The following is a 27,658-nucleotide window of genomic DNA, read 5'->3' as shown; positions in this document are numbered from 1 at the left end:
TGCGCATGTGTTTGGAGCGTCTTCCGAAAAATGATCTTCATGGGCAGAAACCGATCGTGACATTGCCAACGAAAGCAGCACTAGCTCAATTTGAAAGCCAGCAAAAGACTCGTCCAATTCCACCAACAACGAATACATCTCGTGGCGGTCAACCACCAATGCAGCCCGGTGGCGGTCCAATGCAAGGCAACTTTCCGCAGGGACCACAAGGTCATCCGCCACGCATGATGATGCCAAACGGACCATCTGGACCCGGTGGTTTTCGTCCACAACACGGTATGCCACCACAAAATATGGGAATGCCACCGAATCAGGGTCCACCTCGAATGCAGGTAGCTATTAAAAACATCCTGTTTGACATTTTTGGACAAAAACTCCATGTAGCATTCATCCGGTGTACACTTCTAATGACATTCTAATCACTGCTATTTATTTCTCTGTATCCATTCACGAAATGAACTTAACCAACAACCAATTGACCGAGAGTTCGAATTAAAAGTGTACACTTTTGAATTAGGTTCACTAAGGAATCCAAAGTCGATTGAAAATTTCTTAATTTTAACACTAAATTGGAACACAATTGTTTTGAAAAAAAAAATAGCTCCGCAGAGAGACCGAGCAAAAACAATCAACACAAACACCAACTGTGTATGTTTGAGTTTACTGTTTTTCTTCCAATCTCAAATAGAGTTTAACGACCATACTGAGACTGAGTCCTTTACACTATTACGTAAAAATATTTAGTTTGCAATTGAAAATGTTCCTACAAAATCTGAACGAAAACCGAACGAAAAAGAACAAAACCAATTAATTTTATTAGAAAGAGCGCCAAATTCTATAAATTGTCGTATAATTCTTTTGGAAATTTTCTCTGACGCTATTATAAATTGTTTGTGGCCATACAAAGGAGATAACAATATGACATTTAAATAGAAAAAAAAGCCAAACAAATTTGTTATCTCTTTCGCACGGCACATACGAAATGTATACTATAAATAGTAAGACAAAAATCAACTGATTGATAGTAATTTGATTTTTTTTTTTTTTTTTTGAACAAATTTTTGTATAAACGAAACACCTAATCAATGAACAATTATAGTCGATTGAAATTGTTACATATTCGAAAATAATCAAATTAATCGAATACCTTTGTTTGTTGTGCTGTGTGATGAAGACCGATTCTAAACGAAATTAATTGACTCATATGAATAATTTATAATGAAACTATCGGCACAAGGAACACTGTGTTCAGTTGGCTAAAAAAAACATTTTTTCCAAATTCTGTCTTGTGATTTGCCTGTGATGTATTTTCTTTACACTTTTATAAAATTGGAAGTATTTACTTTTTTGTTTCTTTTAAATGCGAAGCCAAGTAAAAATATCAAACACAAAAAGAAGCGGAAAATTAGCTCTTTGAAGAGAAAGAAAATCAAATTGAAGGAAAAGATATGTTATATGATTCGTTCATAAGACTGCCGCTAACAAATGAAGCCTTTTGGTTTAGAAATTGTACAAAACGAGAAGAAAAAAAACAAATGTTTGATTCGCTTCAGTCTGTTGATGTTCATATTTTTACTTGCTCGTTCGAATTACACTACTTTGTACTTTTATTTGTTATTGATTTATTTTACTTTTTTTTGATAACTTAACTTTTGTTGTTATGTTTGACTGCGCATTTTGATATTTTAGATGCGTTTTTTTAGTTGAACAATTTTTTTTAATACACAATATTTATCTTGTATAAGGAGTTCATATATTAAGTGCCAAATTACTATAAGATTGGTAATATGATATCCTATTATGATTGACGATCTCATTGTTTTCTGTACCTTAATTGCTTTCTCTTGTGAATGTGTATCATGGTATACTGCAGTATATATTGAGTCATGACTCAACGGAACTTTGTACAAACGAAAATCCGTTTTAGAAAATTGTATAGATTCCAGTTTTATTGAAATGATGACGATCTTGATGAAAAATTAACGTTTTACTATATGACATGTGACTGTTTTTTTTTCTTCAGTTGTTCAAGGCAGTCTTGATTGAATTGAAAACCACTCGAATAGGTGGCAATTTTAAACTGATTTTTCCACTAAACTTATTTGATTAAAACGAATGCTAAGATTTTCAAAAATTCACACTCTTTGTGATCGGCTGTATCAACTGCAAAGCAATTAAAAGGAAGACATTGTTTTATTTTAGTTATAGAGAAATCATTCTTTGTAACCGAAAATTGTGATACCTATTTTATTTAATTGATGTGATTTCCCCACACACACAAAAAAAAACTTTCAATAGTTTTAAACGTACGCCCATTCTATATTTTCAGTCTATTGGCGACATTCTATACCAACATATAGAAAGAAGATTTTTTCTTTGAGTTTTTATTTATGAACATTCACTCTGTAGGATATTTGATCTTCAGATTTTATTCAGTCGTTGATATATATATATATATTCATCTCAAACCAGATGAAACCCCCTTTTTTGTAGTAAACTAGAGAATGTAATGATGATGCATTTGTGGATCGCAAACGGCGGCATTATATATCTATATATATATATATATATATTTATCAAAAATGGATCATTATTTGGGACACAAATTTTCAATGCAAATTTATGAAGAATGTACCTATAATGAATAAAGAAAATTTTAGCGTAGAAAGTGGCATGTAACGACAAAATTGTTCAACAAACCAATATAGAATGTGATTTGAATTTAAAATAAAAGCCAATATATTCGCATTTACTCAGGTTCAACGAAAATAATTTATCCAATGAGAACCACTTGATCAATAAAACTCACCAACACTGAATAAAAAATGTAAATATTTCTTAAAATTTAGAACGACCCTTTATCCGTTTTCGAAGCAAAAAAAAAATGAAATTTCTGTCCTAAACATTGCATATATTTCGCCTCCTTTGCTAAACACAAATGAATCAAATGAAAATACGTAAAACTCTTCGGTTTACACCATTGAAACAATTAGTCTAAATTAAGTTTTTCCAAGTGTGTGTATTCAAAACACCTGAATAGATCTAGCTATACTTTTGTATATACAGATATACTATACATCGCGTCGAGTATTTGATGCGTGATGCAAATTTATCAATGAAAAGAAACTTGACACATGATTTACTGCCTATTTCTTTCTATCTGAGAAGATTTATTACAAAAACTGTTGTGTGTGTGCCTTAAATTATTTACCTCTCTCCGTTTTTTTGTTCTCCTCCTTCTCAAATATTTACCGATTAAAAGCATGAACGCTAATGATTGTGATATGATAAAGTTTAACTCTTAGAATAATATGATCGAATCGACGATTTACATTTTAATCCATTACCATTCTTTCGTTCACTCAAAAAATGTCCATTATTACCGCATATTTGCGAAACACGAAATTATTTGTTAAGATCTTTTACGTCGATAATTTTTCTCATTCAAATTTATCTAAATGTTAACTATTGAAATCATTTTGTTTTTCGAATCGAATACTCCGTTTAAGTTAAATGTGCTCGTTTTGTTTTCTCAAATGACTAGTTTATTAAATATGTGACGATGATTGTATTAAACAAGGTAGTCATTTTCTCAGCAAATTTCTAAATATACCTACATGATCAACTCATGTATTTGTATTTCATTTCGTTACATGTATATTTGACAATATTTGGTTAAGCATCGAAGAGATCGTTTTCGAATAAATCTCAGTCTTTGTAAAAGACAAAAAAACCGAAAATATAATGGAATATGATGACTTTTGTACTGTTTCTCAGTGAAATTCTCTTCGATGACACACGAGTGTAATTGCTAGTTGTTAAACAAATTGCTGTAACGATTGAAAATTAAGTTCGCAGATATTCGGACAAACGATTATTGTATTATGATGACTTTTGTAATAACATTTTACATTAGATTACTTGCTTATAAAATGTTGAAAGATTATTGTTGGACTTGACCTTGAAAACGTCCCTTAAATTTTCATCTTGCATATATTGATGCATTGATGCATCACTTATAAAATTGTTAAAACTCCACAAAAGAAACCTATTTCTCACATAGAATTATTTCTCATATAAAATTGTATTCTCAGGCGAAATGATTTGAATTTAATTTTTGTTTTTTTTTTTTCAACAAAGAACTTCAGCAACAACAAAAAAAACACTGAAATAGTTGTTTCGGCAATTTTGTAATTGTCTAACAAGTTTCTATTATTCTAAACTGATGCTTGAAAAATAATATTTTTCCAATACATTTCCTCTGCATAATTGTTGTTTCTGCGATTGCTTCAATTTATTGTACAAAATTTATGATGTTTAAATGCATAAGCATATTTTTCTCATTGATCTAATGGTACTAGACGATATGATGAATTGATGACATTTACTGTTGTACAATAATGTTTAAAAAGACTGGAAAAAATGACAAAACTATTTTTTTTAAATGAAAAGCGTCTCAATAAAACAACACAGTTTACCAAACGAAAGATTTAATTTTTTTTATTCCAATTCATAAGTTTCCAAGCGCTGGGGGGTATTTAGCATATATATATCCATTGATTGCTTTATTTTTTTTTTGTCTCATAAATGATTTTCATACACTTCATCGTTTTTATTCAATCATTGTTGTTTTATTTATATCCATCGAATATATGTTGATTCATTCAGAGTAAGTATGCAATGTGGTTCAACGTGTCCTTTGTCAGGGGGAGAGTTTTAGACATTTTCCAATGGGTTTATTTTAATTTAGGTCATAAGTTAGAATAGATGATTTAGTGAGTAGCAACAGATGTGAACTCGTGTTTTTTTTTTGTCTTGAGAATGTACAAAGAAAATATGTTTTTATTGCTATTTTTCAGCAACCAATGATGGGAGGACGTCCGATGGGTCCACAAGGCCAGGGACCTCAAGGAATGCCCCGATTTCCGAATCAAAATCAATGGAATCCACGACAAAACGGTCCACGGCCAATGCCAAATGGACCACCAGGCAATGGACCGCCACAGCGACCAATGGTAAATATAGCTCGAAATGGATTCGTATGAATGACATTTCCTTGTCGATGCAACAAGCGGTTGCTCATTTGATCATTTTCATGTTTACATTTTAAGACAATTCTATTACAAAATATTTTCGTACATAGTTTCAGCCAGGTGGTATGCCACCGCGCGGCCCAAGAGGCGATTGGAATCGTCCACCAGGAAATATGCATCAAGGTGGTTTTCAAGGTACAGTCAAATTTTATTTCACAATTTAACGTTAAATTTGACTAAACACTTAAACCGATTATTGATGTTGTACACATTCGTTTCACTTTTCCGCATGCAGCTTATATGCGGAGAGGTATTTATGAAGCTTATTGCTCATTTCTTATGTGGATTATTTACCAAAAATAAATGAAGAATCGTTGAAATTAAAATACGTATACATTTCAGGTATGCCAAATCAATCGAATATGAATATGCAAGGGCCACCACGTGGTCCACCACCAGCACCACAAATGGGTCCTGGTGGCCCAAATAATATGGGACAACAGCAGATGCCAGCACCACACGTCAATCCAGCGTTCTTTAACCAAAATTCAGGTAAAGTCTTTGCTTCAGACATGATTTTGAGAATAGATTTAGTTTGTGTGCTAATGGTCATAAACTGTTATTATTGCTATATAGGTCCACCTCAAGGGCATCCACATGGCCATCCAAATTCAGGCGGTATGAATCAGCCACCACAAAACATGCAGCATGGTAAACATAATCAACCCCCAGAATTTTATATTTCATTTGATTTGAGTTGAATCTGAATCATTACAAAATATTCACAGGTGGCCCACAGCATTTCCCTCCAATGGATAACGGACCACGTTTCCATAGTAAGTCATCAACAATAGCACAATTTCTCGTATAAAAACTGATTGTTTCTATCATCCACTTTTAGATGCGCTAAAACCACAATCGATTCCGCCAGCAAATCAATTCCCAGAACAGCCGATACATCCACAAATGAGCGAAGCTGAATTTGAAGAAATAATGACGCGTAACCGTACTGTTAGCAGTTCAGCTATCGCTAGGGCTGTTTCAGATGCGGCCGCTGGCGAAACAATGAGGTAAACGAGCGCTGATGCTTTATTTTGTCCAATAAACGATTCTAACGTTACGTTCTCTACTCTTACAGTGCCATCGAAACGCTCGTTACAGCTATTTCATTGATTAAACAGTCAAAGGTTGCTCACGATGAACGATGCAAAATACTGATCAGCTCATTGCAAGACACTTTAAATGGTGAGTTTTACGATGATATGGGGAAAATATTGCGAAGAAATCTTTAACAAAATGCTATCGAAATTTCAGGTATCGAAAGCAAATCATACAGACGTAGTCGCTCAAGAGAGCGTCCTCATCGTTCGGATCGGCGTGACAGACCCAGACGATCATCACGCGAACGAAGTGCATCCAAGGAACGCCGTTCTTATCGGGAACGATCACGTGATCGAAGCGGACGATACTATGAAAGTGGAAGTTCATATCGATCCAGAAGTAGAGACCGAACTGCATCTGGAACGAGTGGAGTTGGCAATAGTGGCAATGATCACTACAGCGAAAGGTAATGGAATTGGTTTTCATATTTCTTTTGGCATGTAAAATCTAAATTTTCTTCCATTTTCAAACAGATCGAATCGTCCAAGAAACAAATCACCTGATAACTCAGGCGATCCAAGCGAGTCATCGAAACGAAGGTAATTTGAACTTGTAGTTTACCAATTTGTTCAATGTCTTGATGAATTTATTCATGAATTTCAGCTACTACGATGAACGGTATAATCGATCGTCCAGAGACAGAGACCGTGATCGTCGCGATGATCGCCGTGACGAGCATCGTCGACACTAAATTAGATGGCACAATTTCAGCTCCTTATTTTCCATTTAGAAGTACAGATTTCTCATAACTCACCGAAAATAATCATTGTAAACGGCAAGAACTTGGTGTCAACGCAAAAGCCAGAGAGAAAACACAGATTACAATCCGAATCATACAAATTTATTTCCAGGAATAGATTCCGGAACAACAAAAAAAGGAGAATAACTAGCGATAGAAACACAAATAAAAGTTAATTATATGGTTTTAGTATTACCTACACACGCTAAATAACAAAAAAAAAACTCTTTATCTGCGTACACTAATCGAAAACTTTTATTGCTGAATAAAAATCTATCTTTTTTTGAATGCAACACATTTAACGTGCTGCTGCTCTAATGTAATGAGATGACATAACAAGTGAACAATTGAACATGTCTTTTTAATCTGTTTTCATTTTTAAGTTATTTACACGATAAGTTAATATTTTACCAAAACGATTCTGTACTTATATCGCCGTTCAAAGCCAAGTAAGCAATAACTTATAATTTAATTTAGGCCCAACCAACAAATTGTGACAAAAATCAGGCATTGTGAACATAGCAATTGAATCGTTTCCACAAGAAAAAAGAAACGTTGAAACGAGAGACAAAACAAACAGACAGACAGACAGACAGACACACAGAGAAAATTGTTAGAATGAATGTGGAATCATTCGGCTCAAAGAAACAAAAAATTGAACAAGACATACGAAAAGAGTTTTTTTTCGTAAATGGATCTAGATGATCTGACTAAACATTGTAACTCTAACTAATTGTAGCATGCAACAAGGTAGCACGGTTTTTGAGTGTTCAACCAAACTCATAGAAATCATCTGTAAATAAATTTTAGCTCCAGAATAACAAACGTCATTAATGGCTCTTTTTTCTACAACACTTCGGAACAGGCCACGGTAAAGGGAATGAAACGAAATTTGGTTTAAATTCATTTAGTATATTTTATTGAAATTCTAGAAAAAAGATGCGTTAAAATTGAATATCCTCAAAACCATTTAAAGCAACACAAATGCACCGACACATAATCTATAGTTTTGCATTTATAGTATAATTGCAGAGTCCATTTAAATGCGTCAAAGCAGAGCAATAACGGCGAAGGTGCTGCGATACTTCATCCAGTTCCTGTGAATTCACCGTGTATTGCACCGAAGGTGAAGATGAAGAACCAGTGATCGATTGCTTGACGATACATTCATTAGCGACCAGTGAATACAGTGCATTCCCAATGCTGTCCAATGATAAACAATATGGATGAACGAATGCTGTCCTCGCACTCAAACGGGCTTCGACATGCATTTGCACCTTTACGAACACATCCTTCTCGGTGAATGGCTTCGTTGATAACTAAGCAAATGTAAATGAATGTATTAGTTTAGATGATTAAGATGTTCAAAATGGGATAGTGATGATCAAAGTGAAAAGTTGTTGTACCTGATCTCTGATCACTTCGATAACATTGAAATAACAGAAAAAGAATGGCAGAATCGATGCCAACAGCAAGTTGGCCAGCTCATCATTCTCTTGTGCGTTAATACTGTTCATAATATCGACGATTCTTTCCGAGTTCTGGTCGGACGTCTTCTTTTGAGTTATAAACTCAGATGAAAATATTCGCTTCATTCGCTCTAACTCTGTGATTATCTCTTCTTTGGGTGTTGCTAATCGTTGGAGCAATACAAAAAAAGCCGGTTGGTGCAGCCAATATAAAACTGGGTTGGCATAGATTTGCAGAAGAAAAGATGGTAAGCTGTGCCGCATTGTGTGTGGCGATAGACTGTGTCCCTTCAGCTTTGATGGATTAACATTGTTAGCGGCAACTGCATTTCCGAATATCAACTCCAACGGAGCACCGGTATCTTTGGATTGAAATTTCAGCACATTCGAGTGTATTTCTAGCGAGTCGGTTATATCAGAATCTCGCTTCGATTGAATTTCAAGTGACAAAAGAGCCTGCAATTTCTTCAGAAAGTTTGCAAGAATGCCAACACCTGGAAAAACGACAGAAAATTTTTTATTTATTTACCCGCATGTAAGATTGATCATTGGACAAATTATGCATATTTACCGTATTTCAATTGATCTCGATTGCATAGTTCATTGATCATCGATCGATAGTTGAAATAAATGGCTATCAAATTGAAGGTGGTCAAGACAATGAGTTGCTGTTGCTTGTCAACAATTTCATACCTGCCCAATGAAAAAAATGTTTAAAGGCCGCAGTATATTGACTGTGCTAAGGTAGCATAGTAATTAGGTTTTTGATTGAGATCTTGAATGAATGGTTGAATGAAATATAACATACGATAGCTGACTGATCAGCTGTAAACGATCCTTGGTCAAAGCTGGTGAGAATGGTTCATTTGGCGTCCAATAAATTGTACGATCTCTCCCGAAGTAATCGTAGATTGACATTGCTTTGCCGAAATTCACAAACATCTTGCCGTGACACTCGTCCAAGATTTCGAATGCTTTAAATAAGCCACGAGTTGATTCTTTTGGCTTTGGTACACCTAATAATTCATATGCAAATAGTTGTTCTTCGACAGGTCTATCGTATGCAACGCCAACGGGTACAACGAGGATATCAAAGATGTTTCGCTTCATAAAAGGTTCCATCAACATGGAAAAAAGACCTTTTGGATCGAATTATAACCAGAAAAATTGATTAAATGCAAGTAAATTAAGTAGAGCGGAGAAGAGAGATTGTCTTCGAGTACCGATTTTTGGAGTTAATGCCTTGCAGCTTCTACTTCTCGTTCCCTCGATAAAGAATTCAACTCCAGAGTGGTATTGTGTAATAAGTGTTCGAGCATATTCACGGAACACCTCCCAGTACATTTTGTCGGTAGAAAATGATCGTCGCATAAAAAATGCACCAGTGTTCCGTAGAGCTTCACCCATTCCCTTCATCCCATGGAAATCTATGGAATAAATTTGCACTCAAACTACAAGAATCTCACTACAATCAATTGGTTTTGCCAATTATCTTACCCATGCCTGCTGCAATGGCCTTTAAAATAGAGGAAAAAATATGTGGTCATGAAAAAAATGAATATCCTATGGCTATGCATATATACATATATGTGATTTCAAAAGATTTTCACCGGAATTTCGAGATCGTGCGCAAAGCAAATGTAGGACATCAAAACAAAGTCGGCATAGCTTCGATGGCTGGGCAAATACAAAACTGGGCACCGGCTTTGTGCCAACTCCCTTTTCACCAACTCAACCGATTGTCGATTCACATAAACGCCATGCGTCATTTGCTGCAGGATTTTATTCAGTGTGATGCCAAGAAAGCGAATCACAGTCATATTCCGTTTAAATCCTATCTCTTCGAGCAATGTTTTAACCACATTCCGTAATTGAGCTTCTTTTTTGTCGTCGCCACCACTATAGAATTTACATATTCGATCTACTTCGCCGCTATTCAGAACGATGATTTTCAGTGTTTCCGGTGTGAGCAATTTCTCAAATTTATATGGAATAAGTGGTCGCCACTTTTTGCCCAAGTCCGGTAAACGATTTCCCTCTAATAAATTCACAAAATTCTCCATTTTCTAACGTAATCATTTGTTTACTAAACGGTGTTTACGTCAAAAATGGGTGAAGTCGAAAACAACAATGTATATCGACATACGTGTTAATCACAGATTTGGTTTTTTCTTCGGTTAAAATAAAAGCGATAAACAACTACACTCTCAAATGAGCAGTTGCGCACTGAACATTTATCCATTGTCTAGTGTTTTGCTCATAGCCCAGAACAGCGTACACTCTAAATCATCAAATGAATACGGTTATTATCAAATGTCAAAGACTTTTGTGTGTGTGTATTGAATCGGCGAACAACCTATGGTTTGTTTTGTCTGCATTTGACGTTTTTCGTTTTTCGTGTGTAAGAGTATATACTAGTACTAACTATATATTGTGAAAACAAGTGAACACTGTTGACAAAGCCAAACATAATGTTTGATAATTATTGAAAATTGCGGTGTAATATTGCACTTCCCGATTGGAATGGTGGAAATTTAGAGAGAAATTTTCGTTTAGTTAGAAAATGAACATCACAAAAATGACCAAATCCAATTCAACAGTTGACGAAAAGTGGATACACAGCTTTGCTGTCACAGATGTTTTTTTGCATCCAAAGAAGTTTACCGTTTACAAAATAACATCAGTGGTATGATGCACACCGATAAGACCTTATCAATTTTTGTATTCTGAGAATTTTATTTTCACAATCACTCAAAACTATTTTCATCAATAGGTTTTTCCGATTGAGATACCCGAAGCATTGACATGTCTTACAGTATGGAAACGATTTAATGATATCAAAGCATTGTTGAAATTCGTAAAAAAACGTCATAAAATCGAACGCCTAAATGGAATGGTGCCAACTTTGGATAATCACACATTTTTTAAACGTTTCGAGGCAGATGTGATAACAGAGCGGAAATTGTTTATAATTCGACTACTAGATTTTGTTGGACAACATCCAGCGCTGTATAAATCGCAAGTGTTTCAAGAATTTTTTGCTACCACTCAAACGATGCCAAACGATGAAAGTCTTCAATTCGAAGCCGATGATATTCCAGTGAGTAAAGACACAGTGGATTGTGCCGCTGTTAAAGTCATAAATTCAATGGTGGATCCGGATGAAACTCCAATTGCATCAACTTCTTCATCCATGGATGAATCGTTCGAATCGAGTTCAGTGTCAACGCCTATCATTGATTCTCCAGCTGATGGGAATTCGGATGATGGTTACAAGGCATCGTCGGAAAATGATATCATTATTAGTGATTCAATTAAAATTAAATCAAATTCAACAGAACAAACAGCTGCCATTTTGACGCGGCAATATTCAAGACAATATTCAAGGTAAGTTGATTTCGTTCAACACATGATACAACTGAATTGAGCTGAACTAGTTTGTGTAATTTACAGCAGTGAATATGTATTCAGAGATCCAATTGAGACTCCATGTCATCCTAACGAGAGAAAGGAGTTATCAAAATTCAAAGTACTGAAAGTGGTGGATAGAGCGATGCAAGTTCAAGACTTAACCACAAAGCACATTTATATTATGAAGGTAGGGCGAACGATTTCAGTGCATTGTGAAATTCACATAAAATTTTCATAATCAATTGCTTATCTTTTAGTCGATTGATAAAGTATTCAACGAACCCGAAGAGTTCTACTTACCAACGAATTTTCCGTTCATGGTCTCATTAGTAGCGTACTACGTGTCTGAGTCCAGTGTTTATTTGCTGTTGGAGCAAGCAACGTAAGTTATGAAATTGATTAAGACGAATATCACTTAATTGGTTTGTTTGATTTGACAGAGGTGGCCAGTTGTATGATTACATTTACAATTACAATCGTCATTCGTTGTCTACAAAAACAACCCTGAACAAATCCGTACCGATCAAATTCAAGGCTGTAAAAAGCATTTTAAAGAGCAATCCAATCGAAATACCAGATACGCTAGTCTCTCACCTGAAAACATCGGATGCCAAATCTAGTGAAGATGAAGAAAATTTCAGCTTCTACGATTTACTTCAATCTTATTATGATGATGTCCCGCTGAGTAATTCAGTTAAACCCATTCCATTAGAATGTGAAGAAAGTTTTGACGAAGCTCCTCACTTCAATTTGATAGCAAATGACTTGGACGTGAATAACATATTGAATTGCTCGCAAAAACTTCTGAAATCCGTATCCACTACGCTGAAGCGAGTGCAAACCACTACGGAATCAAATTTATTGTGCAATGATATTATCACCAAAACTAGTGATTCGGTTGAAAGTCTGGATCAAAGCAACGAGGACAAGGATGATATTTATTTGAATATAATATCTCCGAGCCCAAGTGAACCATTTAATGCCAAAGAATCAATTATAAACCACAATTATTACGAAAGTTTCAAACTGTTTGACGTTAGCCAGCTACCGAGAGCGATAATTAAACGATGGTTTCGGGAAATAATCTTTGCTGTGAAACATTTACATGCGAACGATATCGCCTGCTACGATTTACAACCGCACAATCTTCTGTTGGGAAAAAATGGGGAGATTTTGCTATCGTATTTTTATCGACGAGAATTCACACCGTATATTTTCGGTGATGAAATGCATCAAACATGCTATCCGATTGTTTACATTGCGCCCGAACGACCGTTGACACTGCAATCAGATGTTTGGAGCATGGGAGTAATCTTTTACGAACTTCTCACTGGATTTTCATTTCAATCGTGCCACCCCGATGGAATTTTATCATATTTTGATATTCAGTATCCAGAAAATTTCGAACTAGATTCGACCAGTAAAGATCTTATCGAAGGGGTGAGATAATTTATTGCTACGCTGTTGATTTCTTGCTAAAGTTTCAAAGTTTTTGATTTGACGGTGGATAAATAATTTTTGTACTACTTTTTCAGATGCTGCAAATTGACCCGGTGCAACGAACTAAATTAGACGAAATCGAAGAGAATCCGTTCTTTATAAGCATTTGGTTTAATGAATTATCTCAATCAAGCTAACTAGTTATAGTGAAAACCTCGGCATCTTTCAATTGCAAAACATTTTCCTTATTGAAAATTCTATATCAGATATTAATCATGAAATGATTGGACGACATTTAACAATTCGATTTGTATGTATTTTTTTATTGATTGACATAACGCAATTATTTGTATCAGTGAACACATTACATTCCCAATTCCTAACCGACTGACGAAATTCAAAATTTAGCTATAGTTTGGCATATATTTAAATCGATCAGATTATGTCGATCGTTCTACGTATACAAGAAAAAAAAATATATCAATACATGAAATAAAGAGAGAAAAAAACAACAACAAAAAAAGTGTTTGTCTTTTCGTTGGGTATTTCAAGCCGCTGGCAACACGAAACCATCTATACGCATTACGTCACTGTACTGAAAATGACAAATGAACGCATATATACATTTTATTTTGACACATACACATTCACAGTAGATTTCGTTGTTTTGAATCATCTTTTTTTTTCTACTTTGACTTTATAAATTCATTAGACTGTTTCTATTGCAAATCGAAGGAATTCCTATTTTGCATCGCATTCAATTAGTATATTGCGAGTGGTTTTTTCATCGCGAATAAAATTTGTTCAACATCACATAAATTTTTTCTTTTTTAGATTAAAGTGTAGAAAAGAAAATCTGCTAAAATGGAGTGGCTATTTGGAAAACGAATGACACCCGATGAAATGTTACGAAAAAATCAGCGAGCACTAAACAAAGCGATGCGTGATTTGGATCGTGAAAAGATGAAAATGGAGCAACAAGAGAAGAAAATCATCAACGACATCAAAAAATTGGCAAAAGAGGGTCAAATGGATGCGGTGAAAATTATGGCATTGGATTTAGTGCGAACACGTCGCTATACTAAGAAGTTTATGTTGATGAAGGCCAACATTCAGGCCGTTTCATTGAAGATCCAAACATTGAAATCACAGAATACGATGGCACAGGCAATGAGCGGTGTAACCAAAGCCATGGCAAACATGAATCGACAGTTGAACCTGCCACAAATCCAGAAGATTTTGCATGAATTCGAAAAGCAATCGGAAATCATGGATATGAAAGAGGAAATGATAAACGAACACATTGACGATGCGATGGAGGACGAGGGCGACGAAGAGGAATCAGACGCTGTCGTTTCACAAGTATTAGATGAATTGGGCTTGCAATTAGGTGATCAATTGTCTGGATTGCCACAGGTTTGTTTCACATTGTCAATGACATTTTTCGCGGAAAATTACTCATACCATTACTCTTTTGTATTCTTTTTGTGTGTCGAATTTTAGGCATCCGGATCGTTATCGGTTGCGACTGGTAGCAAACAACCACAAGCTGCCGCAATCGGTGCTGCCGGAGGCAGCGGTGGTAGTACTCCATTAGATGCTGACGCAGATTTACAGGCTCGGTTGGACAACTTGCGACGTGAATAAACATGCTTTGTTCCTGTTCATTGCAGCTCAATCTTAACGAACACCTATCTTTTCGATTCTACAATTCCCCAAAAAAAAACAAATTCTATTTTTATGAAAACCAATTTTTGTTATAACTATTTAAGAAGCTGATATGTATCGTTTGCGAGTATCATACTCAAGTGCGGATTAAAATAAAGAATAAAATGAATGGACACGAAATTTGTTTAGGAAAATACACACCTAGGAATTTAAAGTGCCTACTTTTTAATGCCGAAACATCCAATAGGACTCACCAATTTCAAATGTAATAATACTACACACATGATACATGTATGCCTAATAAATGTATGTAAATAAGCTTATACTGATGAACTCAACTTAATACAATTTTAATAAATCGAATACACAATAGCATTACTGCGACCAAAATCAATATTTTCAGTTGAAATTTATGAAAAGGAACAGAAGAATGCACATATTCCGCATTGGATTGATTTTCCACTCTGCACACGTTACCTTTTAAATATCCCAATCGGATTGAATAATCCAACCAACTTCACTAAAGCAATTAACAACAACAACAACAAAACTGAAATGAAAACACCCCCACGTTATTTTTTCCATCGATCATAGTTGATTCAAATATTTATTAAATGTTTATCATCAAATATAATCCATTATAAAACAGTTTTCGTGTTTTGTTTTTAATTTCTTTTAATGATTATATTTTGTTAAGCTGGATCGCGATATTCCTATTGCGTTTCTTTAGAAACGTAAACGGTGTGGGCATTGGCCTGAGCTCAAAGCAAAGTAGCTTCGAATGTACTTGAACAAGATTTTCTTGTCTTTGTGGGTGCTCAATGCGGTGCGAACGGCCTTGTCGACGGCGGCTTGGTCGGCTTTCTTTTGTTCTGATGGAACATAACGTTCCTTCTTCACGGCAAACACATCACCTTCACCACGGTTCTTCTCCTTCTTATCGGCACGCTTGAAGTAGGCATCGTTGATGTGAGCTGGAACCTTAACCTTGCTAATGTCAATGCTGGTTGATGTGGCGATGACATAGCGTTGAGAGATACGACGCAATGGGCATTGGTTCAACGAGTATGGGCCAGTAACCAGCAACAAACCAGATTTCAAGACCTACATTCCAGCACATGAAAATGAAGAAGAAAAATCACACAAGGAAATTAGAAAATATAGCAAAAATCACACTTATCGCACAATGTTCAATAACAATTTAGAGAATTTTTGCACAAAAACATTGGTTTTTTTCTAATCCATCAAATGAAAATAGTGCAAACATGCTGTCTACGGTACTAACCTTAAGCAAAACAACACGTTTGCCCTTTTGTCTTCCGGCAAGCAAAATAACAACGCGACCTGGTTTCAAGGATTTGCGGGTATTACGCTTGTGATTCTTGAAGAGTTGACGACCTGGACGAGATGCAACTCGTGGTTTGGTTGGATAGTTTGATTTTGGTTTCAACAAACTGACAACACGTTCGCCACCATTTTTAGCACCGTTCACTTTCTTGACGGCGGTAATGGGCTTCTTTGGGACTTTAACAACTGGACGTTTTTTGCCAGCAAAACGCCACAAAGCCTTGCGTTTATATTGTTGTGAGCGGGAATACTTCAACAAACCACCGCCCAAGTCGTAATTCAACTTTTTGACTGGCTTTTTAGCCTTTTTGTCGTCTTTCTTGGCAACTTTGTTAGCAGACATTTTTGCACGTGTCTTCACGACTCACCAACCAAAATGTAAAAGAACTAAAAAGCTTGGTTATGTCAATTAGTTTGCATTCAGCGCCACGCCATGCCATTCGCGTAACTAAACCAGCAATGAATGGCGCTGCTGATGCGTTTGCGTGACTTTTTGAATCACGATCAACCATTTGAAATGAATTCAATTACATTTCAATTTATGAATGGAATGAAAGAAAATTATTCTTAATTCTGTTGTAAACTAACGAAGATTTTGGATTTCGTTCATTTTCACTACTGCAAGCATACACTTGAAAGGCATTTAATCGGTTAAATTAAAATTAATGTTATCATTTTTGTGCAACAGCTGTTGCGTTTTATTTTCCACAAAACCATGGAGCTAAGTTAAAAATATTCGCTCAAATTTTTCTTTATTATTTATTAAAGAATTTTTTACACCAATTCTACAAGAAGAATATTCATCATGTTCGTAAAATAATTGTTCTACTCATTTTCAACTCGTCAAATCATTCCTTCAACACAACCGATAGTTTCGTGTTTCTTGTGAATGGATTGGCATGAAGTTGTCCCAGAGTACACTGCTTATAGGCAGTTTCATGTAATATTTTGACACTTTTGACTTTTGTTCTAACCTTAAAGCACGTTGTTCATACTCTTATCAGAATTGCCGTAGTTGCCTCCGCATTACATCATACATTCAAAACGAAGTGTGACACAAGTGTTTGGTGTACGAAAGGCCGGTTAATTTCGTGTAAAATTGTAAAATATCAATCAAGGGCAAAATGTCATGGTTATTCGGTGTAAAAACTAATCCAGTACCTCCAACGGCTGGCGGAGATGATGGCAGCAATCCACCAAATCAACCAACATCGGCTCCATTGTCCAAATCAGAACGCAAAGCAATGGAAGCGTATCGTTTCGATTCGTCGGCCTTGGAACGAGCTGCTGAAGCCGCAAAGACACTAGAACGATCAAGTAAATAGAATGGTGTTCCATCAGAACGATAGTACCTTCTTTAAGCAGAGTTTTAATGACATTTCAATTAATTTAGAGCATGCACGTGAGGCGCTAGAGCTATCAAAACTACAAGAAACCACGAAACAGCAAGAGGTTTGAATGAAAATGGTCCAATATTTCAATGTTCTCTCTTGTTAATCGTTTCTTCTGTTTTGGCTTATTGTTTTAGTTTATCGCCAAGGCCAAAGAGTATGAAGCACATATGGAACAAGCTCGTGTCGAGCAAAAGCGTGTGGATTATGAAGAGCGAAGAAAACTTGCATCCGAAGAAACAAAACAACAGCAATTACGTGCACAATATCAAGACCAATTGGCAAGGAAACGGTATGAGGAGCAATTAGCTCAACAGCAACGTGTACAAGAAGAGAATTTACGAAAACAAGAAGAGAGTGTTGCCAAACAGGAAGCCATGCGACGAGCGACAATCGAGCATGAAATCGAGGCAAAGGAGAAAAACAAATTGAAATTGCTGGAGCATGAAATGCGAGTGAAGGCCAAGGTTGAGAGAGAAAATCGTGATTTGACATTGGAACAAATTCGATTGAAAGCCCAAGAAAACCGTATTACTGTTTTGGAATCTATCAAGTACGACACACATTTGTGGGCAACAATTTAAAGCAGAGAATTCAATTATTTCTTCTTTCAATTTTAGAACTGGTGGATCGTTATTAGGGGCTGGTGCTCAAGCTTTGTTGACCGATTGGGATAAAGTATTGACAGCCGCTGGAGGACTTTCCCTGGTAGCATTAGGTATCTACACTGCCAAAGGAGCAACTGGTGTGACTGCGCGATACATTGAATCACGTATCGGCCGTCCGTCGCTCATCAACGAAACGTCACGTTTCACATTCAAAGACATGATTGCTCATCCACTTAAAATGGTTCAAAAACTAAAAGCCAAACCATCGGATGCTCTGCAAGGGGTTGTGCTGCAGCCAACATTGGAAGAACGTCTTAGAGATATTGCAATCGCCACGAAAAATACAAAGCGTAACAATGGATTCTACCGGAATGTTTTGTTGCACGGAGCACCAGGTACGGGTAAAACGATGTTTGCACGGAAATTGGCTGAACATTCAGGCATGGACTATGCGATTATGAGCGGTGGAGATGTTGCTCCAATGGGTAAAAGTGGTGTCACAGCTATTCATAAGGTGTTCGATTGGGCTAAGACCAGCAGACGCGGTGTATTGTTATTTGTTGATGAAGCCGATGCATTTTTGCGTAAACGTTCATCCGAACACATTTCAGAAGATTTACGTGCAGCTTTAAACGCTTTCCTATTCCGGACGAGTGAACAAAATCAAAAGTTCATGTTGGTGCTGGCCAGTAACACACCCGAACAATTCGATTATGCATTGAACGATCGTCTTGATGAAGTGGTCAGTAAATATTTAGTATAGATAATACTAATAATATGGTCTCCTATTGATACTGGTAATACGTTTTATTCTTGTTAATTTAAGGTCGAATTTTTATTGCCTGGTTTAGCCGAACGTGAACGATTGATTCGTTTGTATTTCGATAAATTCGTACTGCAGCCAGCTTCCGCGGGATTGAAGTGAGTTGATTATACTGGGAACTGAACTTTATTCTGGTCTTATAAGAATTGCCATCAGATTTCATCTCCAATTATTTGTTTACCCATTTTCAGACGATTCAAAGTAGCTGAATTCGACTATGGAACTGTGTGCAGTAAAATGGCTAAAATGTGCGAGGGTATGTCTGGTCGTGAAATTTCCAAATTGGGCGTTTCATGGCAAGCGGCTGTTTATGCATCAGAAGATGGTGTACTCACTGAGAAAATGTTACTCGATCGATGCAAAAATGCCATACATCAACATAAACAGAAGGTAATTCATTGGCATTGCAGTTCACCGTTGATTACAATAATGGAAATCGAAATTAACACAATTTTTTTATATTCTTTTCAGATGGCTTGGTTGTCAGAACAAGAGAAATTAGATCACAAATCAATAACTAGCGGGAAGCCATTGAACATTTAAATAAGTGATAGTTGGACAAAGTTTTTAAAAATTTTTTTCTTGATGTACAAGAAACAATGAAAAAAAAAACAATCCTGTTTTTATAGCATTAAGCAAAAGTTGCGGAGTTGATCTGCACAAAATATTAGAATAAATTAGAACATTCAAACCAATTGCCGTATAAAAATTTGTGCATGTATTCGAATTTTATAATTTTTGTTTCAATGTTTCCAAATTAGATAGTCAAGTCACAACCGAATAATCTTCCAAAAACCAATTAATTCACAGTTCAAAAGAGAGGTACAGGGGAGATAAAAACATTGCTATTCAAATAAAAACACGTTGCAAATTGAACTTTTGTTGTCACTTTACTTTTCAAACAAGGAAACTGTTCTTACACATATACAATCATTTTACTGACTCGATTTCACTGCAATTTTTTCTACATTCTCTTCAGCCGTCTGGCTTGATGCGATATTTGCTGGCTTTTTCCTTTTTTCCGCATCTTCTTTAGCCTTTTGTTTCCCACGTAAAATCGCTTGCTTGAAGATATTACAATAGAATTCAATAGACACTTGGCTGTCATCGTTGCCAGGAATTGGGTATGTTATTAAACTTGGATTGCAGTTTGAATCGACAACGCCAATGGTTGGAATCATCATTTTGGCTGACTCTTTGATGCCATCATGTGGCAACAGCACATCATTCAATGTGTTCAAGAAGATACACAAATCGGGCAAACGCGTCACTTCACGGAATTGCATCACGGAATTTGTGAACAATCCTTTGCGCCACATACGAGCATGAGCAAATTCTTCACATTCTTTGGCGGTGTTCTCAATCAAATTTGTACACTGTGGATTACGGCCCACGAACAGAATCAAACCATCGCGGTACGCAGTATGAGCAGCAAAATTTAAAGCCTTTCGCAAATAGAGTGCGGTCTTATCCAAATCGAAAATGATATGACCCATTCGCTTTCCAAATATATACGGTTTCATTCGATCGTCTAGCGTTCCTTCTCTGTGCCCATAATGGATTCGTGCATTGAATAAATCAGTTACGGTAAACAAATTGTGGACATTGAAGAAATCAGCATGCATCAAATATTCATTCTCAGGCAATTTTGCGGCTGTGAATTTAATCAAGATTCAATGGAATTTATTGAAGATTTTGAATTGCTTTAAATTACTCTCACCTTTTAGTTCAGCTTGCACTTGCTTTAAATTCTCCGGCACCTGTAATGGTACTTTATCTGTTCGCGGTATGAATCCTCTGTGCTTTATAATCTTTGTACGGATCTGTGACTTGGTCGGATTGAAAACTGCAATGAAAATTACAAGACATCAATTATTTTATTCGATTGCTTTGCACCCATAAACAGTTATTTCACCGAAAACCACTTACAATTTGTTAAAAGTTTCGACATTTTAATATAGATTTAAATTTTACTTCAATTTCAGTGAAAAATGCGAGTTTCAAACTGTGGATGGTCACATAACCTCAACATTTTGACACTTCACATCAAACCATTTTGACAATTCGGTCGATTGTTGAACGATTTGTCTAACATGTGAAATCCCTAGTGAAAAAAAAACGGCAATGAACGATTCAAACCAAGGATATTCGTTGTATTTCAAGCCAATTTATTTGACAAACTTTTTTCTTTTCAAAAAGAAATATGAGAGTATGGAAATCGTCGATTATTTTCGATGTCTCGTACACTAACTTTATCTTTCAATCGGAAACACACGATTTCTGTTTACTGAATTTCATTGTTCGGTATTAGATTAGCTCCGGCTCAAACCATACTTATTTATTGAATTAATGAAATATTTTAATGGATTCAAAACTTTTTAAACTTAGCAAACGGTAACCCTTTTTATTGTCAATTTTTCATAAAACTTCTGTTCCTTGTTTGAATGGAGGAAATTTTAAATATTCGATATTGGTACATTGTGATTAACTTGAACGCCATCTATTTCTGCTGAATGTTCAATCATTTGAATAATGTGCTTCAATTTCGAACAATCAATACGCATCACATCACTCGCACGGCACCATTCATTTTGACAGCACTACCGTATTTTGCACAACGTTTTGCCGGTTAAAATAGTTGAGCCGTTCCGAACATCGTGGTCGAAAGTCATTGCGCAGTTTAGTGATCAACAATTGTTGACCATGGCAGATATAATGAATAAAGTGCAAGAAACAAGCGACCACTTGCAACGTTTTCTCAAAGTGCTTTCTGAATGGAAAGCCGAAAATGATGCGCACCGAGCACGTTTAGATGCAATGGGTGAAGAATTGTTGAAAACCATGGAAGGTATAAAAAAGGCTGCTCGTGATTTATTGCCGAAAAACAAGCCAACTCAATCGGATAAACCATCGGTTGAATTCAAATCAGTACCACCACCCCTGCTTATGGCCCGGCGCTCACCTACGGTATTGAAAATTGTTCAATCACAATCTTCGGCTTCCAAACAAAACCAAGTCAATAAACAATTGAAACAAAAAGATACCAACCGTAAGTTGTGTATTTTTCGGCACATTTCATAACATTCGCTAAAAAAAATCGAATCAAATTCCAGGTGTGATGATCAAAAAGGAAATCGATGCTGAGGAAAATACGACTGGTTTACCCAAATTGTTGCCAATGAAAAAAGTGATCTGTGCCTCTCTGCTCACACCGAATCAAATAAAAAAGGAACCACGTAAGTTTTCTTTGTAAAATGTAAATTGAATTTCGTGCAATGGAAATAATGATATTGCTATGTGTAGATGTGGCTACGGTCCCGAAAGATAATTTGAAGCGCAACCATGAATCATCGGTCTCCGAAATCATTCCAAAAATACCGCGGACCACTCGTTCCCAAGCAAAGGCTTTATTGAGCAAAGGTAGCCATGTTTTTAATCCTAACTCTGAATATATGTATGTCTAACTGCATTTTGTTTTCTCCGTAGACATTCTGGAATCCATTAGCTCAATTAAAGGCACTTCCGCACAAAGCATGGCTGATACTTCAAAGCAAAGTATCAACAATCGCGAGCGTGTGGTGAAACCTTCGAAGAAAGTTGGCGGAAAACGCAAACAAAACCAAACCGATAAGTAAAAAATATACATAACCACATCAAAATCCAAATGGCTTATCAGACGGATTCTTAAGCAGCTTATTTTTCCATTTTTCGGATCGCAACATGTTTTTTTGTTGAAAACAATCACCATTTTTTCATAGATTAATTAGCAAGGCTACATATGAATTAAGCAAAGATGAATTTCATATTAAAAACAAATACAACAGATGATACTCTTCATAAAGTCAGTATGACATCAATATTGGTTGTGTCACCATCAAGTGTCATCGATAGTATATTCGGAATGAAATGATAGTTAAACTTGTATTCGGAAAATGTTACTTTTGAAAAGAATCAATAAAAGAAATATTCACACGTTTGGAATATGCAACAATGTCAATAATAATCAAATAATATCATGTATTGAAATTGATCACCGTTTTACCTTTCGTTAAGTTCATACTCCACATGTTTCCATCTGCAAGCAAATATTGAAATGAAAGTCCACCCATTTAGTTTTACAACATCAATTAATTTTTGTTTATTTTGTTTGATAAATTTCATAATTGATATAGTGATTTTAGATAGTTTGTTCATATCCATCGTCTAAGTTTAAATTTGTTCGAAATGTTTTTTTCTTCTTCTTTTTTTTTAACTTCTTCTTCTTGTTCCAATTCAATATTATTGTTATCCAGTATGATTTTCCATACAATTTTCCTTGCTTTTTCAACAATTACAATTTTCTAGAAGATATAAAATGAAAATCCAAAACACAATATCCGCTGTATCGTTCCTCTTTTTTCTAATCATTACATTTTCATTTTGCCTTTCCTTTGCTTGCTCTCTCTCTGTCTCGGAAAATGTTCAAAGATTGGTTAGTTTGATTTTCGTGTGTAGGTGTACGTGTACACTGTACACCTTGTATCGCACCAAAAACTTAAATCAAATTACCATTCTGATGTTGTGCAATCAAACAAGGTGAACCAGTCGCCCGACTCATGCATCAAATAAATTTGGAAGTATTAAACAGGGAGGAATGCTCCTTCATTTATTTATCCAATATTTTCTTCTTGTTCATATTCTCCTGACTCATTGCACTACAGATTCTAGTTTTGTATTTTATCTCTCTCAGTTGTTATCGGTAATTTATGGAAATGTTTTACTTTTTTTCTTGTTCATTCGAACCATTCTACGCTCTCTTGCTGGGTAGTGAAATAAATCTGTTTGCCAACGTTCACATAAGCAAGATTGAATTGGATATTTGGTATATGTGTAATCATTGTGTCTGTTGTTTCTTCAGAATGAGTTTTACACGTGTGTGGATGGGTATGTATGTATCTGATTCTGTTTTGACAATTTTCCTATTTGACATCACTACTGCTTTTAATATTTATGATGATATTCAAAAGACTTTTTTTTTAATTCAATAATTACAATGTCTCTAGTCATTTTACACGTAAATATTTCGAAAATGTTTTTTTTTTAATTTGTTTCAGTTGGTTTTGCTTTGCGGCGGTTCTACAATAAATGGTAATGGTTTCGGTTGTGATTTGAGGAAGGACGATTGTAACCGATTTGATCTGATTGGAGGCAGTTTTTTTTACTCTTGCTATTCTATCGCACTACCATGTTTAATACTAATAATGTTTGAAATGGATTTTGAGTGAAAAATTCAGCTATGTTTGGTTGCTTTTTGGATCGAAGAGGAAGACAGAAAATTGATGAAATCATGATTACTGGTTCTGTTGTTGGTTCGAAATACAGAATGAAAGTAATTTATGTGATATGGTTTCGGAGATGATTCACTATTTTCAAACTAGCCATCTACCATCATTGTTGTATATGTTGCAGAAGAAATTGATTTCTTTTAAATTGATTTGTAATTTACTGTTCCGCGTTTTTTTCTTCATACAATTAACAGATAAATTCATGTTTAAATGTTACATTTACATAAAATTCCTTTTTTGTTCAGAATCAATATGTCAGAAAAGTTGAGAGATCGGGCACACATTGTAATAATCATACTGTTTCAATATATTCGGCACTATTGCTCCACAAAAATTGAAGTAAACTAATCTCATTTTTTAAAACATTTTTTTGAACAATTTTTTTTCTCTGAGAAAGTTTAATTTTACTATGTACTGGTAAAGGTTGTATGCTGTGTCCCGCGACATAAATTGGTCGGCGCCGATCTCTTTGTAAAGTGTTGATGATGGAGGCAGAAGAAGCTCAGTTTACATCCATATAATATGATAGATTGTAGATTTGTTTCAATAATATCTATTTTCATACTCTAAATTGTTTATACATTTTTTTTTGTCATTTTTTTTTACAGTTTTATAGGTAAAACATTCGTCGATTGTTTCATTTACAATGATTATTTTTCTGTGTGATTTGTTTTCATCTTCATCAATAAATAGCATACATTCTTCAATTTGAGACAAACATTTCGATTTAAAAACATTTTTTTTCAAGCAGAAACAAAAACAATAAGATTTTTTCCTTTTATTCTTTTTAATCCATAAATTTGTTAAATATTTTGTCAATCGCTGTCAACATTTTTTTTTATTTTTTACGACGATTTGGTTTAAACAATTAGTTTTTTTTTTTGTCATTTCAAAAAATTTCGATTGAACCTTTGAATGATGTGCGGTTCGAATACGTCTTGCGTCAAAACATGAATGGTTATTATTATTTTACTTATAAAGAGAACATAGATGTCGAATATGTGTGTGTTTTTTTTTTCTTACTAAATGTGTATTTGTTTGTTTGTGTGGATAAAATGGTCAAATGGCCAGCAGAGAACGATAAATCCACACAACACATATGGAAAAGGATCACCGACTTCAATTATGTATGTATTACTACGTTGTCATAATTTATGATGCAGTTCCCTAAGAGCAGATGATGATTTTGTGTTTGTGTTGCAATAAAATGCTTATAAATTTTCCGGTTGGGGCAGTTTTGCTTCGCAACATTGGCAAACAAACGCGGTAATACGGTCACTGATGCATGTGGTCCAGACACAAAACATTGACTGTTGGGCTTGTTGCTGCTGTGAGTGCGTGGATAGACCTGCATTTGAACTTACACTTTGATGTCAAATACTATTTCCGGGGTCGCCATTGTCTCCGCCAACACAAACGGCACTGAAACTCTCATCGGCATCACTTTTATTATCGCCAATTGTTGTCGTATGATTACTATTGTCCTCCATCATTAGCATGATGTGGCTGTGCTCATCGTTGCGTGACGATTTTCGGCTATTTTCACTGTTGCTACTGCTGTATTGTCTAGTACGCACCACATCCAGTGAATGGGCACGATGACGTGCACTCAAATCGTTGCCGGGCATCACATGAATGCTCTCCATATGCTTTGCTGGCAAATGCAGCGGCGAAGAGGTTTTATTTGCACAGCAAAAACTTGCTTTCGTTATTGGCAACACCGATTCATTGGCATTATTGTTACGTGTGATACTTGCATTGGTGCTGTTATTTCGTTTTGCATCACGATCGAAAGTGAAACTAAAACGGCTACTAAATTGACGTAATCGGGACATGAATGATTTGGTGCCGTTATTTGCGGCCGAACTAGCGGTGTTTAGGATTTTGTATTTGTGCTGTTGTGGATATTGATTGATTTGTTGTTGCTGTTGGCTCGCTTTGGACTTTTCATCGGATGGTTTCAAATTTCGATTAAGCGGGTCACTGCGTATATCACCGCCACTCGATAAATCATCATTTGCACTTTTATTGAACTGAATACTCTCAGCAATCGTGGCCGGTACATCGCCATCAACACTACGATGTGGATGATGATTATAGTAAACATTATTGTCAGACGTCACTTGTTGCAGACCGTCTGACGACCGTCGATTATGTGTGCTGTATTGGTCCAAGCTAACAGCACGATTTGCACCGAAATTCGAACGATTATTGTGATAACTATGAATATTACCATGAGATCCACGCATCCGTGTACCTGAACCTGTTGTACACAATTCACTAATCATCGACGGTCGCTTTTCACGGCTGACTTTTCGGTTAGTATGCGGCACGTTTTTGATTCGATTGTTGCCTTCGGTATCCACTTTAAATTTTGACGTTTTCTCGGCTATCTGAAAATTATTCAATGGTTGTTGTTCTTCCAATCAGTATCATTCCTGCAACTCACCTTAAGCGCTTGACAAATTCGCAAATATTGTAATTTAATGAAAACACTTACATCCACTTCCGTTGCAGTTTCTGAGTCGCCACTTTCGCTACCCTCTGGAAGATCATGTAGTTCGGCTGATATGCAAAGTGGCTCGTCCACCGATGTACGTGATGTGGATTTCTGTGATGGAATACTGCGACGAGAACGCACACTGATGCCGGATTGAGAGCGGGGCATTTGTGGTGATGCACCGCCATCCGATGATCCATCCACCTCTCCGAGTGATTTTCGAGTCTTGTTTTGTGCATCATTCAATTTCCTATTTGAATCATTTTGAACGAATAAAATATGCTTTGATTTCTTCGCTGGTCGATAGACTCACTTGTAAAAATCCAGGGCATCACGAACGGGTTGAATGATCATTTCAACTAACTCGGGCAACAATTCGCCGAGCGCTTCAAACAATGGCAACAATACTAAGCCAATAAAACGAACTTGACTACCCGGTTTGCTGACTTTATCCGGATCCATGAATGGCGTCACAGGAAGACCCTCTAATTTTTCCGCAGCACTCTGTGCAAAGAATTCCTGTAATAGTCGCTCAAGCCATGGTTCAGCAATATCCATAGGCCGTGCTTCATTTGAAATATCTGCAACTTTTATTAGAACCATACAAAGCTGGAAATAAAATCAAGCAAAATTCGAAATTAAACCACTTCGTTCAAAAAATTTCGGTAATGATATCAATTACACTGTAGTAACGAAAAAATGTACGGTTCAACACATGAAAGTCAGATTTTAGTTGCCGGCGAG

The 27,658-nt window shown here is 35.8% G+C and overlaps 9 protein-coding genes across 20 annotated transcripts in view; 5 read left to right on the top strand and 4 right to left on the bottom strand.

Annotated features, from left to right (window-relative positions):
* Window positions 1-7,763, top strand: LOC129580434 (cleavage and polyadenylation specificity factor subunit 6; the record flags this gene model as incomplete). Of its 2 annotated transcripts, XM_055470868.1 has the most annotated exon segments (12): window positions 1-332; window positions 4,860-5,015; window positions 5,144-5,228; window positions 5,329-5,343; window positions 5,436-5,585; window positions 5,670-5,744; window positions 5,822-5,869; window positions 5,935-6,103; window positions 6,172-6,278; window positions 6,348-6,600; window positions 6,668-6,733; window positions 6,798-7,763. In XM_055470868.1, coding segments are annotated over 12 exon segments (1,544 nt in total), but the record flags the coding sequence as incomplete, so codon positions are not given.
* A 66-nt stretch (window positions 7,764-7,829) lies between these two features.
* Window positions 7,830-10,621, bottom strand: LOC129580433 (dihydroxyacetone phosphate acyltransferase). The gene is made up of 7 exons (XM_055470867.1): window positions 10,013-10,621; window positions 9,900-9,918; window positions 9,626-9,829; window positions 9,211-9,541; window positions 8,974-9,095; window positions 8,340-8,896; window positions 7,830-8,252 (listed from the first exon to the last, which is right to left on the bottom strand). The coding sequence occupies exons 1-7, from the start codon at window positions 10,463-10,465 to the stop codon at window positions 7,935-7,937; spliced, it is 2,004 nt and encodes a 667-aa protein (XP_055326842.1). The 5' UTR covers window positions 10,466-10,621; the 3' UTR covers window positions 7,830-7,934.
* A 62-nt stretch (window positions 10,622-10,683) lies between these two features.
* Window positions 10,684-13,776, top strand: LOC129580432 (ribosomal protein S6 kinase delta-1). Of its 2 annotated transcripts, none has more exons than XM_055470865.1 (6): window positions 10,684-11,088; window positions 11,176-11,789; window positions 11,856-12,000; window positions 12,071-12,195; window positions 12,254-13,253; window positions 13,349-13,776. In XM_055470865.1, exons 1-6 carry the CDS (start codon window positions 10,966-10,968, stop codon window positions 13,448-13,450), a joined length of 2,109 nt encoding a protein of 702 aa, XP_055326840.1. In that variant the 5' UTR covers window positions 10,684-10,965; the 3' UTR covers window positions 13,451-13,776. The 2 variants fall into 2 exon arrangements, with proteins under 2 accessions (XP_055326840.1, XP_055326841.1); XM_055470866.1 differs by having other exon boundaries at window positions 10,798-11,088; window positions 11,874-12,000.
* A 115-nt stretch (window positions 13,777-13,891) lies between these two features.
* LOC129580431 (charged multivesicular body protein 2a) lies at window positions 13,892-15,315 on the top strand. Of its 2 annotated transcripts, XM_055470864.1 has the most exons (3): window positions 13,923-14,017; window positions 14,088-14,669; window positions 14,757-15,315. In XM_055470864.1, exons 2-3 carry the CDS (start codon window positions 14,118-14,120, stop codon window positions 14,898-14,900), a joined length of 696 nt encoding a protein of 231 aa, XP_055326839.1. In that variant the 5' UTR covers window positions 13,923-14,017; window positions 14,088-14,117; the 3' UTR covers window positions 14,901-15,315. The 2 variants fall into 2 exon arrangements, with proteins under 2 accessions (XP_055326838.1, XP_055326839.1); XM_055470863.1 differs by having other exon boundaries at window positions 13,892-14,669.
* Window positions 15,316-15,493: 178 nt separating this feature from the next.
* Window positions 15,494-16,660, bottom strand: LOC129580430 (60S ribosomal protein L6). The gene is made up of 2 exons (XM_055470861.1): window positions 16,207-16,660; window positions 15,494-16,025 (listed from the first exon to the last, which is right to left on the bottom strand). The coding sequence occupies exons 1-2, from the start codon at window positions 16,609-16,611 to the stop codon at window positions 15,648-15,650; spliced, it is 783 nt and encodes a 260-aa protein (XP_055326836.1). The 5' UTR covers window positions 16,612-16,660; the 3' UTR covers window positions 15,494-15,647.
* Window positions 16,661-17,223: 563 nt separating this feature from the next.
* On the top strand, window positions 17,224-19,966 carry LOC129580427 (ATPase family AAA domain-containing protein 3A homolog). Its single transcript, XM_055470858.1, has 7 exons — window positions 17,224-17,585; window positions 17,662-17,720; window positions 17,797-18,212; window positions 18,280-19,009; window positions 19,094-19,188; window positions 19,282-19,480; window positions 19,562-19,966. Exons 1-7 carry the CDS (start codon window positions 17,393-17,395, stop codon window positions 19,631-19,633), a joined length of 1,764 nt encoding a protein of 587 aa, XP_055326833.1. The 5' UTR covers window positions 17,224-17,392; the 3' UTR covers window positions 19,634-19,966.
* Window positions 19,962-21,189, bottom strand: LOC129580428 (28S ribosomal protein S2, mitochondrial). The gene is made up of 3 exons (XM_055470859.1): window positions 21,020-21,189; window positions 20,811-20,936; window positions 19,962-20,744 (listed from the first exon to the last, which is right to left on the bottom strand). The coding sequence occupies exons 1-3, from the start codon at window positions 21,039-21,041 to the stop codon at window positions 20,026-20,028; spliced, it is 867 nt and encodes a 288-aa protein (XP_055326834.1). The 5' UTR covers window positions 21,042-21,189; the 3' UTR covers window positions 19,962-20,025.
* Window positions 21,190-21,366: 177 nt separating this feature from the next.
* LOC129580429 (uncharacterized) lies at window positions 21,367-23,098 on the top strand. Its single transcript, XM_055470860.1, has 4 exons — window positions 21,367-22,139; window positions 22,204-22,326; window positions 22,394-22,510; window positions 22,577-23,098. Exons 1-4 carry the CDS (start codon window positions 21,794-21,796, stop codon window positions 22,723-22,725), a joined length of 735 nt encoding a protein of 244 aa, XP_055326835.1. The 5' UTR covers window positions 21,367-21,793; the 3' UTR covers window positions 22,726-23,098.
* A 100-nt stretch (window positions 23,099-23,198) lies between these two features.
* Window positions 23,199-27,658, bottom strand: part of LOC129580426 (high affinity cGMP-specific 3',5'-cyclic phosphodiesterase 9A) — a 103,959-nt gene continuing 99,499 nt past the window's right edge. For all 9 annotated transcript variants that reach the window (XM_055470850.1, XM_055470852.1, XM_055470851.1 and 6 more), the window contains 3 exons: window positions 27,228-27,523; window positions 26,915-27,164; window positions 23,199-26,807 (listed from right to left, as the gene is read on the bottom strand). In XM_055470850.1, coding sequence (XP_055326825.1) covers window positions 25,788-26,807; window positions 26,915-27,164; window positions 27,228-27,523 — 1,566 coding nt within the window. In that variant the 3' untranslated portion in view covers window positions 23,199-25,787. The remainder of the gene's footprint in view (window positions 26,808-26,914; window positions 27,165-27,227; window positions 27,524-27,658) is intronic.

Source organism: Sitodiplosis mosellana, unplaced genomic scaffold (genome assembly GCF_009176505.1).
Source record: "Sitodiplosis mosellana isolate CC-2019 unplaced genomic scaffold, AAFC_SMos_1.0 Smas_scaffold_1, whole genome shotgun sequence".
In the NCBI taxonomy this organism is placed as follows: Eukaryota; Metazoa; Arthropoda; class Insecta; order Diptera; family Cecidomyiidae; genus Sitodiplosis; species Sitodiplosis mosellana.
Note: the sequence above shows the minus strand (reverse complement) of the source record. Positions and strands in the feature narration are given on the sequence as shown.